The 16517-nt window shown below is 36.2% G+C and overlaps 1 protein-coding gene across 4 annotated transcripts in view; it reads left to right on the top strand.

Moving 5' to 3' along the window:
• The window catches only part of PDE4D (phosphodiesterase 4D), a 1272577-nt gene that overhangs the window by 485242 nt on the left and 770818 nt on the right, over positions 1-16517 (top strand). Inside the window, exon 1 of one of the 4 annotated variants that reach the window (XM_019743373.3) lies at positions 3763-4456. The exons of the other annotated variants lie outside the window; for them this stretch is intronic. Coding sequence (XP_019598932.2) covers positions 3999-4456 — 458 coding nt within the window. The 5' untranslated portion in view covers positions 3763-3998. Of the gene's footprint in view, positions 1-3762; positions 4457-16517 lie in introns of those variants that run through there. 4 annotated transcript variants of the gene reach the window in all.

The raw sequence follows: 16517 nt of genomic DNA, 5'->3' as shown, positions 1-16517 counted from the left end.
CATCAATGAAATACCAAAGTCTGCATGGAAATTGACATATAGTATATAAGCAATATTTTTAAACTTGAATTGTTGAGTAGAGTCATTAGAAAGGTACAAAATTGGTTTCTGGTGCTATTGAAACCTGTAGAGCCAACCAACTAGTTGCTGCTGAATTTATATCAGTGTGCTAGTAAAAGACAAAAGTGTTCAAGTGCAGCATTTCTTAGTTCAACATTTATTGCATACTGCTGTTTGTTTCATATTACAGAAAAAATTACTGAAGAATGACCTAGTATATTGGAAGCAATTTAGTTCTAGTATTTATAGTGGTAATATTTAAAATATTATCTAATATGTGTATATATTTTACAATTTTAAAAGCACTTCATATATCTCAAGGAAATATTATAAACCTATTTCTCAAAATTTTGAAGACCTGGGTCAAATCTCAGACTTTGAATGGATCCTTTGGATATTTCTAAATAGGTAACAGTTTGTTCTTGTATAAAACAATGTCTGATGATGAAAATTTCCACCTTTATACTGACTGTTTGCATCAAGTTGATGCATCCTAACAAGAAAAAAACACAGGTATGCTCAAATATATATAGGATATATGCCAAAAGAAAGTTTCACCTAACTCTTCCTCCCATTACCAGATTAGAAATGGACCCTTAGTTATCATAATGTACCATTAAATTCTGTGTTCTGGATAGAAGTGGGGCTTCCTCTCTCTTACCTTTTAATTGAGATAATTTCTGCTAGAACTCTCCAACCTTATTGACAGAAATGTTCTCCCTTGTTAATTGCCCAGAAACACATTGAGAGATTGATTGGATCACTAGGGCATGTTTGAAATGCACTGGCAGAAAAGAGGGGTGGTGGTGGTGTATAATAATCTCTGTCTCATGCTAATGAGACCAATTAACTGTTTATTTACGTTTGTTCAGAAAAGAAATACACTGACTATTTACCAAAAATGTTTACTTTTTATCCAGATGTGTGATAGAGAATAATGAAAGCTTTCAAGGATGCCCCATTTGAACCCAGTGGTTTACGAAAATCCTCCCAGAGTGTGCCCATAAAACTCCAACATCTATGGTCCATCAGTGGGGGGAAATGGATAATTGATTTGACATATGAGCATGGAAAACCAATGGATCAATTGAATATTTCCTCTTTTAGGATTGTTTAAATATGAGTAAGCAACCTAGATTAATGAAAATAATTTTTCAGTGGAACACTGGAAGAGCTCAATTTTTAACAGTATAAGATTTTCTTGAAACATGGAAGCTTAAGCACTTATTGTATATAAGGCATTGTGCTAAGTAGTACCTTATTAAATAATCACAACATTCTGAGAAGTAGGTAATATTAATACAACTTTGCTATTAATACAAGTAATAGAGACATGGAGGGTAATTAATTTAGCTAAGGCTGAAAGTACAGGTAGTGGTGGATTGGAACCCAAGCTGTCTTACTTCAAAGTTCACTTAATAAATTACTATCAGTAATCTTCTTGGAAATATAAGATAAATTGAAAATTCTTAAAGTTGGGAACATGTTAGACTTGAATGATTTTCTTATATTTAAAAATGTACCTGACTTGTAATTATATAATAAAAAACAAAGGAATCATTTTTTTAAATAAGTGGAGAATATAAGAAAAAAAAGTATTCATGAATTAAAAGGAAGGATAGAACTGACAGTGAGAATCACGTTATATTTGAATTGTTCTATGTATTTGAAAAAGAAGATCATAAACTGCTTCTACTGTTATTATTTGAAGTTAGAATAAGAGTTTCGGACAGAGGTATTTTGCCGTTGTTATATTGAGGGGAAAGGTGGCGAGCATTTCAGAGTTAAGAAGAAATTTGTATATTTCTTTAAAATGGCTCCATATGTTAATAATGCTATGAATGAAAAGGAAAATAAAACAGTTTACACTGTATAACACTTCCTCTTCTCTCCTTTCCTGTTTGGAAAGATACCAGCTCAATGTCTCCGAAGGCATAGAAAAGGCTTTGACCACTGCCATTAGTCACACTTGTATCTATAAAAGGGAGAAAGTGTGCCTTAGTCAAGTATGTTTTCAGTACTACACAGAGGGACGTGGTGCTTAGGAAACTGCCTTGTTCCTCTAAAGACAGCCTTTCTCAGGTTTTGTGCATGGAACACATATGGACAGAGAGACAATACTGAAATATTAGAGGAGGGGACATTTCCTACCATTAAAAAAGAAAAAAACAAACCCATGCAAAGATGCCGAGTGTTTGTTTTTTTTTCCACAATATTAAAATTAATTGCTCTCATTTAGAGAAGGAGACCCTTGTACATTTCATGGCCTGTTCTTACTAATGAGCAAAGTGAGCATTTATTTTCATTGTTGTTATTTGCCAAACTGTATCTATACTGAGCATTCACTGCATGGAGAGCATTGGATTTCTACATTCTGGAGAGTCTGAGACATGGTTCCTGATTGTGGTACTTTAGTGTTAATTATATTATATGCATAAAATGTACATAGTCAATTATGTTATGATTGAGTGTGTGCAGAGAGTAGAATAATTACACTGCCAACAAGCTATTGTGAGTTCTACATATATTTATATTTCAAATAATGGATGGTACAGTGGTAACTCCAACACAGTGTAATTCTAGAATTATTTTTAACAGTGAGTAAATGACATTTGACCTTTAAGCAATATGGTGACATTAAAATGTACAGGAAAATATGTCTATATATTGCTCTGAAATTCTCTTGCCTTCTCAAAAACATTCAACGTTGCAGGAAAATACTAAAGGAAGGCAAATAAAAATTGAACTTGGATTGTAGTGTCAAATTTGACACAATTTTTGTAGAATAACAACGACACAATGTGTTTTAAAACGCTTTGGTAGTTGAGCTGTGTTCTCCTGGAAGTGGCAGAAAGGGAAAATTGCAGGCAGGACCTAACAGCAGAAACCGCTGTCAGTGGTTTGTAATAGAAAAGGTGCCCCAATCTTAACTGTCGCCAGCTAGCTCAGCCGTGGAGAAGGCTTGCCTTGATTTCCAGCTAGGACCACTCTTGAGGACCTTCATCGCAGAAGCAGCAGCAAAACGAGATACTAGCCAGAGGAAGATCTTCAAGAGAATACACTGGGCATTCTCCTTGCTATGGGAAAGAGCAACACAATATTTAATCCTATGTCAGGGCGAGAGACTGAATTAACCCTAATATTGGATCTTCACCAAAATTCAGTTTTTCAGCGACGCTCATACACACCATTCTGGGCAACTTTGCCAGGTCACATCCCTTATCTTTGGAAGCCCCAGTATGGGGCTTATTGTCAACAATCTCTGAGAAATCGGCCAGGAGCCACCAAACGGCATTTCTCAAAGAAGACTGAAGCAGGCGGCGGTGAAGAGGAAACCTCAGGGGCAGTGGGGGGCAGCGGGCGAAGGGAGGCGGGGGCACGGCGAGGGGAAGGATCAGGAGGACAGGTCTGATTCCTGACTGGCTGGGGTGGTTTCGGAGAAAGTCACAGCTCCAGCGCAGCAGTCAGGAGCTGTCCAACTTTTCAGCAGCGGCGGGCTCAGGATTCCGGCGCCTTGGGCTCAGAGGCGGCTACCCCTGCCACTGCAGTTATTGCTCAGCTCGAGCTGCTAACAATTCCTGCCCTCGCCGCCGGCACCCAAAGGAAGGAAGGGAACAAGAAAGGGAAGGAGGTGGGACCGACCGTTGTCGAAGCGGAGTACTGCACGCCCTAGTCTTGGTGACTTGGGGAGACCAGGAGCGTGTCTCTACCACAACCACTGTGAAGGGAGCCTTGTCGTGCTCTGTGATCCCTCCCGCCAGCAGAGCCCCCTCTCGGTCGCCTCGAGCCTCTGAGCCTCTGGTGGCTTCAAGCGGGAAGCTGAGCCCAGCCTCTGTTCGGCGCCAGAAGCGGCAGCAGCAGCGGCAGCAGCAGCGGGGTGGCGCTCGGGCCAGTGCAGTGAACCGGCTGGGCAGCAGGGCACGGAGCCGCCAGCCAGGATGGAGGCGGAGGGCAGCAGCGTGCCGGCTCCGGCAGGCAGTAGAGAGGGCAGCGAAGGTGCTGGCGCGGCCACACTCAAAGCACCCAAGCACCTCTGGAGGCACGAGCAGCACCACCAGTACCCACTCCGGCAGCCCCAGTTCCGCCTCCTGCACCCCCATCACCACCTGCCTCCACCGCCGCCGCCGCCCTCGCCCCAGCCCCAGCCCCAGTGCCCGCTGCAGCCACCACCGCCGCCCCCCCTGCCACCACCCCCGCCGCCGCCCGGGACAGCTCGTGGCCGCTATGCATCGAGCGGGGCCACTGGCCGTGTCCGGCATCGTGGCTACTCCGACACAGAGCGCTACCTGTATTGCCGCGCCATGGACCGAACCTCCTACGCGGTGGAGACTAGCCACCGGCCCGGCCTGAAGAAATCCAGGATGTCCTGGCCCTCGTCGTTCCAGGGACTCAGGCGGTGAGTGGAGAGCGGAACGGGTCACCTCCCCCCATTCAGGCAAGGGGTCACCTCCCCAGTTCTCAAAATTTCCTTGTTGATCTATTCTTCACCAGCAGTCCTGCACCCAGGGTCAAATTCTATTCTGGGAATGGGGGGAGGGCGAGCAGGGGCATGCCTGTCCTTGCTAGAACGGTTAGGATTCAGGTGTGTGTAAGAGACCCTGAATGAATGGTAATTGAGTGTGTGTGTGTGTGTGTGTGTGTGTGTGTGTGTGAGAGAGAGAGAGAGAGAGAGAGAGAGAGAGAGAGAGAGAGAGAGAGAGAGATTCCCAGTTATCTATACCACCCACCACCTCCCTCCCCACCCACTTCCATTCCACCCTGGCGAGTGGGACTAAACGGTGGAATTCAGCTTGCTCTGATGGAGGAAGAGTGAAGGAAGGGGTGGGGAGGGTTGAACCAGGGAAATACTTGGTGATCTGTACACTCCCCCCAGAGTGAAGGGGGTTTGTGGGCAGATCTGATTGGGATAGGGGAGAGGGGGCAGGTATGGGTGAGACAGTTTGGTCCCAGGATTTCAGCTTAAAAAAACCTGAGAACAACTCAGACAAAAGAGTTTCTTTTGTCAAGTCGGAAAGTAAATTGAAAAGCGAAAGGAGAGAGCAAACACGTGGGTGACTTGGAGAGTTTGGAGCAAAATGTTCAGCTATCCTTATGAGAGAGGAGAGAGAGATGGAAGGAGGGAGTGAGGATTCTGTGGGAGTTACATTGTGTCAGTGTGTGGTGTGTATGGAGTTATCCTTGCAAAGTCCCAGGAAGAAAGCATCCCATTTTACCAGCAGGCAAGACACACATATTTGATTAGGGTGATTTCTCCTTAACATAAAGTGCTCCGGAAGACAAGGCAAGGAAACGGCTTGTCACTGGAGTTTTAATAGATGCAGAATGTTCCTCTTCCAAGGAAATGAGTAGTATAAAGGACCAATTACAACTGCTTTGAGGAATCAGTTCCAGATTCTTAACTCTAGCATAGAGGTGGAAGTTGGGCCCATATTCAGTCCCTTTCTGTGCAACCCAAAACAGTTTCTTTTCTGTCCCAGGCCCTCCAAGCAAAGACTCCCCTTCTACACACACACACACACACACACACACACACACACACACACACACTTGCTGATCTTGGCACACCTAATAGCAAAGTAGGACTGTCATCATCTAAGCTTAGACGTAGGTAGGCGCTGATGGGCTACACATTGTGGATGATGGGGAATTGTAGAATGTAAATCAGGGCTGGGTATGGAAGCAGGAAGACCTTGGGCTGAGATTGTTTGTCCAACTCTAATTGGCAGAGGATCGTTATCAGGAAATCTTAATAGTGTTCAAATGTGAGTTTTTTTCTCCCTCCCTCCTTTCCTTCTTTTCTTTTCTTTGTTATATGAGCATGTCTCTCTGTGTTTTGTATACACTATGGGCAAAGGAAATCCAGCCAAATAGAGTATCTCAACTCTGATGAGCACACATACTCCTCACACCCTTTGCCTTCCTCACACCCCTAGGTACTAAACATTGTGGTGACAGCACCATACCTGTTAGATACACTGTACCTGTAATTAATCTGAATTCAGATTAATTGAAGATTGGTGTGATTTGCAGACATTCATAAATTAATATGCAAGTTATGTTTTTACAGCCCAGAGTGCTAAAACCCACATCCAATTTTACCCTTTTTTGAAGAGGTGTGTTGAGCACTATGTGTGTGGGACTCCAATTGTGGAATAAATGCAAGGATAGCACTTTGTGTATTTGACCTATTGATAGAAAAACTTTGTGAGACTGAGCCCTTAATAAACAATAAATAAGAACAAGAGTTCTAGCTTAATCTATGAGTTGATTGACTTTACAGGGTCTCTTAATTAACTTCATTTTTAAATAAAATACAATGTGTCTGAGGGTGGAGGGAGAAAATAAGCTAATTAGAATACAGGTATTGCATCATTCATTTGAATTAATTTTTTGCTGTGCGTGCTACACTGATGAATTGTTCTATTTGAAATTTGTTAGTTGAATGGTTCATGGAAAACTAAGATGTATAATATTTACACATAGCTTCCACTGTGATTCATCTGATAAATCATTGTCATTCTATTTAAGCATACTTGGATTTAAAATTCTTTACATCACTTATGTGTTTCCCAAACACTCCTATATCACATGTCAAGCTTTTCCTTAATAGAGTTGCTTTTGCAAATAAACGTGTTTTTCAAGGAGGGGATGGCTATTAACTTTCATTCTTTAAAGAGAACGGTAGCAATGCTTTAAAATTATCAAAACAATTCATATTTAGTGGGTATTTGAACCCACTAAAAACCCATTTCACTGAGATGAAATGGTATTGTCTCCATTTTATAGATAAGAACACTGAGCCCTAGAGAATGTGAGTAACTTGTTCAGTAGTATATGGACTATGAGTGCCAGAACTAAGACTGAGACCCAGGTCTTTTGCCCCAACAAAGGCAATAGGTGCTCCTATTGTAAATGTGCACATAATCGGGGCATGTTGACAGAATAAAGAAACATAAAGAACCAGACATGAAGTTTATATTGGTTGATACCACAGGAGATAAAGTCCAAATGAACCAAAAATAGGATATGGATGAAATCTTTTTGTTGTTGTTGTTTAATGACAAATAGGCTCTGGAAGCAATGAGAGATTTTAACCTTTACTTTTAACTTTTGAAATCCTAGCTGTTACACTGGTGTTAATGATTAAAAATGGATGCAAACCAGTGTATTTGTTGACTTTGTACAATGAATATATACAATACTAGATAGGAAACAGTGTTCAGAGAATTGAAGCTAATCTAGAACACTGCAGGTTGTTTTCAGTGATCTTCGAAGAGGAAACAAAACTGTGAGATGTGTGCGAAGTATGTGTATATATGTATGTGTGTACATGTGTGCCATCATCCAAATGAAGGGTTTAAATTGTCAACTTAATGTCTCTGAAAAAAGCCTCATGGATGGATGGATGAATATTTCCCTATAGCTTATCAAGAAAAATATGTCTTTTAAAAGGCTAGTAAGTTGGTGCAAAAGTAATTGCGGTTTAGAAGGTTAAAAGTAATTGCAAAAACCGTAATTACTTTTGCACCAACCTAATATTTTTAGCATGCGTAGTAGCATTTCTGGATATTATCTTGACTGAAATTTTGAGAATCAGTTACAGTGTGTGAAGCAGTGGGAAAGAGGTTTACCTGGTTTAATGAAGAAATTTGTGTAAATAGAAAGGAAGCAATCCTCAGACATTTCATGGTCAGTTCTTTTGATTGCGTGGAAAATGTAAGTATGTTAAATAAATTTTGTATTAAATTGTATCTAACAAAGTAGATTTATTTTTTAATCTCAAAATAGAAGGAATTTGAACTTATGAAATTATCAGGGGAATGGGTCTCTATATTACTAAGAGAACAAAATGAAATATTAAAAAAGTTAAAACACCTTTTAAAAATTATATGTATATATCAAATTAAGAATTTTAATTGCTAGTTCCTCAAAATGTAACACTAGTTTAACTACACTGATACATGATTTAATTATTTCCTAGACTTCTTTTTACACAGCAAAATATCTCCCTTATCAGAAATGTACTTTACTAAATCTACAGGAGCTATATATTCTCAATAACAGATTAATTTTCAACATTATTAATCATAAGGGGAATGCAAATCAAAACCACAATGACATATCATCTGACACCTGATAGATGGCTGTTATCAGAAAGACAAGAAACAACAAGTTTTGACAAAGATGTGGACAAAAGGGAGCCCTTGTGCAATATAAGTGGGAATGTCCATTGGTACAAACACTGTGAAAACCAGTATGCAGATTCCTTAAAAAATTAAAAATCAAACTACCACATGATCCAGCAATTCCACTTCTGAGTATTTATCCGAAGAAAACAAAAACACGAACTTGAGAAGATATATACTCCCCCATGTTCATTGCAGCATTATTTATAATAGCCAAGATATGGAAACAACCTAAGTGTCCATCGATGAAGAATGAAATGGAAATTTCTGTTGTATATATACCATGTATAATATGTACACACCCACCCACACATATATGTGTACACACACATATATAAACACACATATATGTGTATATATACACACACACATATGCATGTGTGTATATATGTATCTATACATATATACATATGTGTGTGTAAATATATATATATATATATATATAAAATACATGGTATATATACAACTGAAATTTCCATTCCATTCTTCATTGATGGACACTTAGGTTGTTTCCATATCTTGGCTATAACATATACATATATACACACACACATATATGTATATATATGTATATATACACATATATCCATATGTGTGTGTATATATGTATATATAAATACATTATATATATAATGGGAATTTCACTCAGCCATAAAAAAAGAATGAAATCTTGCCAACTGTGACACCATGGATGAACCGGAAGGACATTATGCTATGTAAAATAAGTCAGACAGAGAAAGACAAATGCCATATGATTTCACTTACATGTGAATCTAACAAAACACCCAAGCTTATAGATATGAAGAAAAAAAAAAAAAATGAAGCTCATATATGTTATACAAAGAAGAGATTGGTGGTTGCCAGAGGTGGAGGGGGGAGGTGGAGAAATAGGTAAACCGTTTTTGTTTTTACTTAAAATGAATTAAAAAAAATTAGATTGTAAAGTCAAATAGCATAGATGATTCCTTGGGTTCTCTAAAGACATTTTAAATGACAGATGTGTAAATATCAAGAAGCTAACATTTGATTTAGGTATTTTAGAAAGAAAATAGCTAAAAAGTATAATTTTACTCAGTATAAATCCCAAGCATGTTATAAAAGATTTGATATTCACCTTTTAAATACACTAACAATATATTAAATGAAAGGGAAGACTAATTATATTGTAATATTTAAATACTAAAAATATTCAGAGTTTTATTTTTCTACTCTGGTTATAAAAAATATTTCTCCATTGTTTTTCATTGATTTATCAAAGATTTTTAATGTATATTTTTCTTAATTAAATGATGCAATGATAGTCTAAGTTCATGAAGCAAAATTTGAGTTTCACATTACCAAAATAACTGATTCAAAACTTGGTCATTTAAACTGTCTACATCAGTGAATCTAAGACTTTGGATTTTTGGAAATAGTAATATTTTTTAATAATATTAGATAACTGGCATAAGTTTGCCAGAATGCCATATTTAAATTTTAGTAAATAAGGACATTAAAGACATTTAAATAGCAAATAATGTGTGTCAGTATTCATATTTTTCACTTTTCTTATATATTGCCAAAACAGTGTCAGAATTAAAAAAAAACCCACAAAAACACAAAACCAAAAACTGATTTTATCATTTCTCTGTGTTCTGTGACTTTGTTACATCAAAAGAAATATGTCATGGATCCATTACCTTCTTACATTTTTAGTTCTGAAGTTATGTACCTCCCATATTTCATGGGGATGGAAAATGGAGGAAGGGAGGAGATAGAAGGGAAAGAGAGACAAGAACATGTCCTCTAAGCATGGAATATACATAAGCTCTTTTCTCCTTTTGATTGGACCATCTTGGTTCAGTTGCCCACTTATGGAGTAGTAACAGGGAAATAGACAGCCAACCGCTGTCCACAAGACACATTTCTCCAAGACTGTGTTAACACTATGGAATGTTAAGATGGGAAGGGACTTAGATTTAAGCAAAACTAGCCTACCCCTGCTGATCTTTTACACTTGAAGAAGTATATGCCCTGAGGGCTTAATTTACTTAACACAGCAATTTATTGACAGAATGAGAACTACAATTTATATATTCCGTATCTCCTGACAATTACTTTACATTTCTCATTGTGGCTATATCTGAACAATTGCTGTCCCTACTTTCCAGGCCATAGCCTGAAACCAAAAGTTTGAAAATTACTTTTAAAAAGCATTTTTGAGTAAATGGGATATTCAAGGTGGTGAGAAAGACTACTTCAGAAAAGAAAACATTCTTTCACTTTTCAACTTGGATACATTCAAACACACACATACACACAATGATGAGTTGGTCATTCATTCCTACCTCTAAACTGTAATGTGGGTTTGGAAGAACATCTTGGGAAGAGTTTTTAAACATTTAGAATAATAATTTGAAAAGACTAAGCCCTGTTAGAAACTTTTGGTAGTTATTCAAAGGCCTCACATCTAACATTGGTAAAGTTATGTCCCTCTCACAACTTATTATCCATCTGTAAACTCAAAAATATACACTATGTGAGTCTAATAACATGAATGTTGCTACGTAGTCCTGGCTCATAGCAGAAATGTTGCTAAGGGATTATACCAAACAGCACTCTATTATATTTCAAAAGATGAGGTTAGTTTTACCCGGAGGAACGTTTCTCTTTATTAAAAAATAGGAAATCTGATTTTTCCCATAGAAGAGGATATTTCACATTATTTTTTAAATTCATCAGCTAAATTGATTTGACCCCATACAGATACATACCACCATCACCACGACCCTCGTCACACCACTTTGGATGTTAGAAAGTACGCTTTGTCATCTAAATAAGCATTTGCAGTTACTGTATTTATTGATCAATGTCAGTGTGTGGTATCACCATTCATCCAGTGGTGTCAAGTCAGTGGTAGCCTTAGGCTCTCCCCTTCCCTTAACTCCAAGATCTCAGTGACAACCTGTATCTTTTGATTCTACCCAGAAATCTCTCTTGTATTTACCCATTGCCACTTTCCCAGTTCAAGACTATATATCTGTTTGCTAAACAGTTGCAATAGCCTTCTAAGTGGTCTCCAGTTCCAATCTCTCCTGACTCCAAGCTATTTTACACTCCAGGCCACCCAAACTCATCAACTCCTTGTCTGAAAGCCTTGGATGGTTTATTTTTGCCTGCAAGATAAAAATCTAAATTTCTTAGTCTGACTCTTCAAAATGTTAGCCCAGCCTCTCTTTCTCACAGAAAGTCTTGCTATTCATCATCTTCCGTGAATCCCATGAAATCACCACACTTGACTTTTGCCACGTGCTGAGCTCTGTGTACCTTTGAACACCTCTTTCTTTCTGAAGGTATTTCTTCCTTCTAAACTGCTTTCCTGTCTTATACCACCCCCTTCTTATCTGTTTGGAAAACTCATGAATATCTTTTAAAACTTAGTTCATATGTTACTACTTGTGTGAGTATTCTTACCAGCAGAGGAATATTTTTCTTTTCTGGGCTTTCACATTACATTTTGTGTATATTTATACTCTAGCAGTTACCAGTTACAATGTTGCATCTATCTCCCCCCTTACATCATTTAGGATCTTGCACCGGGTATGGTTTATATTGGTCCTCAATAAATGATGAGCTTTAAATGTGGACAGAATAATAATAATGAAACCTTGTCTTTTCAGTTTGTGCTTTCTCATACAGGAAATATTTGTGTTCCTTAATAATCTCTATGAATTAAACAGGGCTAGTGATATTGTGCTCATTTTATAGGTGATCAAAAGGAATATTGACTCTCAGAGATATAGACACAAATACATGTTCAAAGATAGAACTCAGACTTGAGCCTTCAAACTCCTAGTCTGGTGATATTTTCTTGAAACTGTGAGATATATATGGGTTGGTATCAGATGAGAAAAAGGCGATCGTTTGACTAAGACCATGAAGACAGAGAAATTACAATGATTATGAAAAGAGATAGCAGTGTGGATACAGCTTGTAAGAGAACAACATCATAATAAAAGTAACTTTGATGGAATAAAGTCTCCTTTTTTATTTAGAGAGATTGTTTTACATGGTCAATTCTTAACTTTGGGTTCCTTGGTTTTAGAGGATTCATTACATTTGGTGCTAGGGACATATTTTGGGGAGAGCATTGATCAGATTCTCAATGAGTCCTTGATTCACAAAATGTAAAACATTGTTTGAAGTGAACTAAGTCATTGGTTAATTCACTAAGGGAACGATTATGAGAACATTGTAATAGTCTCACCGCAGTACTGAAAGTAAGCAATTTGAAATGGGGTTTTAGAAAAGTGCAACACTTCAGGCAGAAAAGGCCACAGACTTATATAAAAATATCTCCCCAGTGGGATTTTAAGGAATTAATTGACTTAAACTTTGATTTAAAATATGTATAAGAATAGTAAAAAGTATTTTGAAAAAAGAAAAATGAAAAACACGTTTTTCCCTATAAGATATCAGAACATATTATACAGCCTTTTAATTCAAACACTGCGATATTAATTTGGGAATACACTGATATTTTGATGGAACTGAACAAAGGGTGAAAAATGAGACCCGTGTGTAAACAAAAATTTAGGGTTTCCTAAGGGCAGCATTCCAACACAGACTAGCATAAATTATTTAAAATATGGTGCTTATTAGTTTATTGAAATAAAAGTATCCTTACCTCAAACCATAACAGAAAGCACTTAAAATCAATGATAAAATATTAAAAGCTTAAGATAAAAATAGGCAAAGGATATAAAGAAAAAATTCAAAAAAGAAAGATTAATGACAATATATATTTGAAAATATTCTCTACCTTATGAACAGACAAAAGTAAAAATTAAAACAATGTTTAATTTTTTATCTATTATTTTGGAATAATATTAAAATATGAATAATTTAAAATAATTGAAGAATGTATGGAGAAATAGGTACTTTCTTATAAATTTTTTAATGGAGAGTGTAAATTAGGAAAATCTTGATGGATAATCAAATAATACATACCAAAATTTTAAACACACATAAGTTTGACCCAGTAATTCCATGCTTAGGAAGTTAGACTAAGAATATAATTGAATAAGTGAACAAAGAAGTACTAAATTGAAATCTTGCATATAGTGGTAAACATCTAGAAAACACCCAAATATCTTTCAATACAGAATTGGTAAAATAAATCATGTCATGTCTATTACAAAAGGACTAATGGTAATGAAGAGTGAAAGATATCTACCTATATTGAAATGTAATTATAAACCCTAGGTTATTAAGTAAAAAAAAAAAAAAAAAAACGATTTAAAGACTAGATCACAGAATATGGTATCATTTACTTGTTTTATTCATGCATAGTTATATTTATACATATGAATTTATCTCTGTGTGTGTGCCTATGTTTATAAATATGTGTATATGCATATTATGGTATATATATATATATATATATATATATATATATATATATATATACACACATATATATATATTATTATTAGAAAAAGTACTAAACTGCAATAGGTGTAAGTAAAGAGGATATTTAAGAGAGGTCTTTGATATTCTGTTTTGTTCTTTTCTTTTATTTGATTTTCTTTAAAATGAGCACATGTATCTTTTATAATAAGTAAAAGTCATGTATTTTCTCTTTTGGTAAAAACACATTTTCCTTTTTAGATTAACATAATTTATATGTATCCCTCTTTTCTTTCCTCCCCCCAAAACAAAGGATTGTGTCATGAAACTGTAGTACGATAAGGTAAAATAAGGATATCAAAGAGAAGTGACTATAACAGCATGAAAATAGTACAAAATATGAAAGCAAAAAAATGCATGCCATTGATTCTTGATTAATTGCTAGAAGTCACAGATTTGTCTCTGAGCTTCCTATCAGCCAGTCCAAAGAAGGAAACACTATTAGTTCAAGATTCATAGTATCAATAAGTTAAACAATAATGAGCTGTTTGGGAGAATGCATTCCTATTAAATCTGAGAATTAAAAGAAATGCTTTCCCATAAATTCTTGCAAAAAAGTTGCTGTGAGATATGGTGTGTAAGTTTTCAGTAACTTTCCTACACAATATAAAGTATAAAATAAATACCTTTTTTTTTTCTTTTTTTTTTTTAACTATGGCTGTTTCTCATAAAACAACATATTGATGGTCTGTTGTCAAAGTTCAGTTCATTGAAAGTCCATCAGTGTTGGAGCCTCCGTTAACGTTAGCAGTGCTTTTCCATTTCGTGCTGAATGCTGCATGGACTCTATTAAAAGTAGCTGCATTTTCCAGCTTGGACAATTCCTCTAGACTCTGTCTCCTATATTTGATATTCATCCTCTTGTTTCATTTGGTTACTCAGTTTTGATTTGGATGCTTTCATGTTTGTCCCTTGGTCCTTAGGATTGATAGCTAAGTTTTTGTTTCAGTTTCTTCCTCAAATAGTTTTTTGACCTGGATGATTCCTATAACTGCAGCCCTCAAGCAAGTCCAACTTGAGTAACCCCCAAGCTTGACTCAGAATTCTGGGAGACCTCAACCCAAACAGGATTCCCCTTATATGTGACATGAGAGTGGAACCAAAGGAATAACTCAGTCTTGTTATCTGTCTCTCTGATTTTCTGGCATGATCTCCTATTTCTCTCGATTTTCATAGAATATCCACTCCTAGTTGAATGCTCCAAGTTAGTTACAAAATGGAGCCCTGGTAAATCCTTGGATTGTCCCACTTAAATATAGAGCAACTAAATGTAAGACGTTATTTACCCAATATGAGTTCAGTGTTTTAAAGTGATTTACCTGCAGACTTTCTCTCTGAAAGTACTTAGAGAGGCACATCCCTTGTCTGTTAAGATTGTTTCAAATTGATAGCAATACTGTGTTTGTTCTCCTATTGTTATTGTTGTTATTTACCCAGTAGGCAGGCATGCTTCTCTACTCATCATGCGGCTTTCTACTATAGATACTGAAGAAAGATAATTACTTTCAGATTTTTGAGAAGTTATAAAGAGGATCAGGATGATCCTCATGTAGACTATGGGTCTAAGAATCTCATGTATATTTGTATTAACAACTCAGAAGCTTTCATATACATTAACTGAAATAATAAGTCAATAGACTCACCGTTTGTGGGAAATAGAAAGTTTTCAGTGCTTTCAATGGATTAGGCCAATCTTTGCATCTAACATGTCTTCCCACATGTAGGCCTCTGTACATAAGGTTTACTTTGTCTAAGATGCTCTTTTTTCCCCATCCAATAGCTTTGATACCACCTATTTATACTTCACATCTTAACTCAAATATCACTTTCTGATGTCATAATATCATATCGTTCTTTTTATTGCATCCACCATATTCTAACATTACATGTTTAATTGTGTAATTACCTAGTTAATGTCAATCTCATCCACGAAATTATTACCCCCTGTGAAAGCAAGGATGCTGTCGATTTTGTTCACATCCAAATACACTACTTGTACATTGTTTTCATTTAAAGATTTACTAAATAAATAAATAAACCTCAGCTAATCAAATATATGAAGCTAAATATATACTACTGAAAGAACAGAGATATTTGCAATTCAGAGAATCTTTAACACAGTATTTACTTAAAGAGTTCAGAAGTAGTTATTTTCTTTATTTGATGTAAAAGACACTCGAGTGTTAGCAGGGGTAAGTATCACTGGAAAGAAGCCAGGAAATTAGTAAATAGAATCATCTGTCTATTAGTAAAGAAATAGAATCAACTGTCAAGGTTATGATATTGTAGGAGAGTTATTTTTAAGGGGCTAATAAATAAAAATGGGAATAAAGGCATTAGATTCTACTTTTAATGCTATTTTATGATTTGCTTTTATAGTTAATTTATTTTAGTGCTGGTGATTTATACATAATTTAAAATTTACTAATAAAGTATTCCATTATAAGTAATCTTTCTAAAATTCATTATGTTTAATCTGGTCAAAAAAATATAAAGTTTACATAACTTCTCAGCATCTGATTGTCTTTTGTGACAGTAAAACTCAAGAGTAAAAACAAATTTCTTGTCTGAGACTATAATAGCTAGTTTAAATGATCTAAGAACTTCAACAATCATAGAAAAAAGTAACAAAGCAAAACACGTTTATTCTGACAAAAATGGCCCTTTAATTTCATAAATGTTGTCTTTATACTTTGTGTGTTAATTTTACTTTTGGTATAGCAAGGTGTGGAAGCTGTTAGATGACTCATTATTTCTGTTGACATGGAATATGTTGTAAACCAAAGTCACAACGAGTATCATAAAAAGCATTAATAATGGGTC

The sequence above is a fragment of the Rhinolophus sinicus genome, chromosome 3 (assembly GCF_057876585.1).
Source record: "Rhinolophus sinicus isolate RSI-liver-muscle chromosome 3, RSI-T2T, whole genome shotgun sequence".
NCBI lineage: Eukaryota > Metazoa > Chordata > Mammalia > Chiroptera > Rhinolophidae > Rhinolophus > Rhinolophus sinicus.
This window is presented reverse-complemented; position numbering and strand designations above follow the sequence as displayed.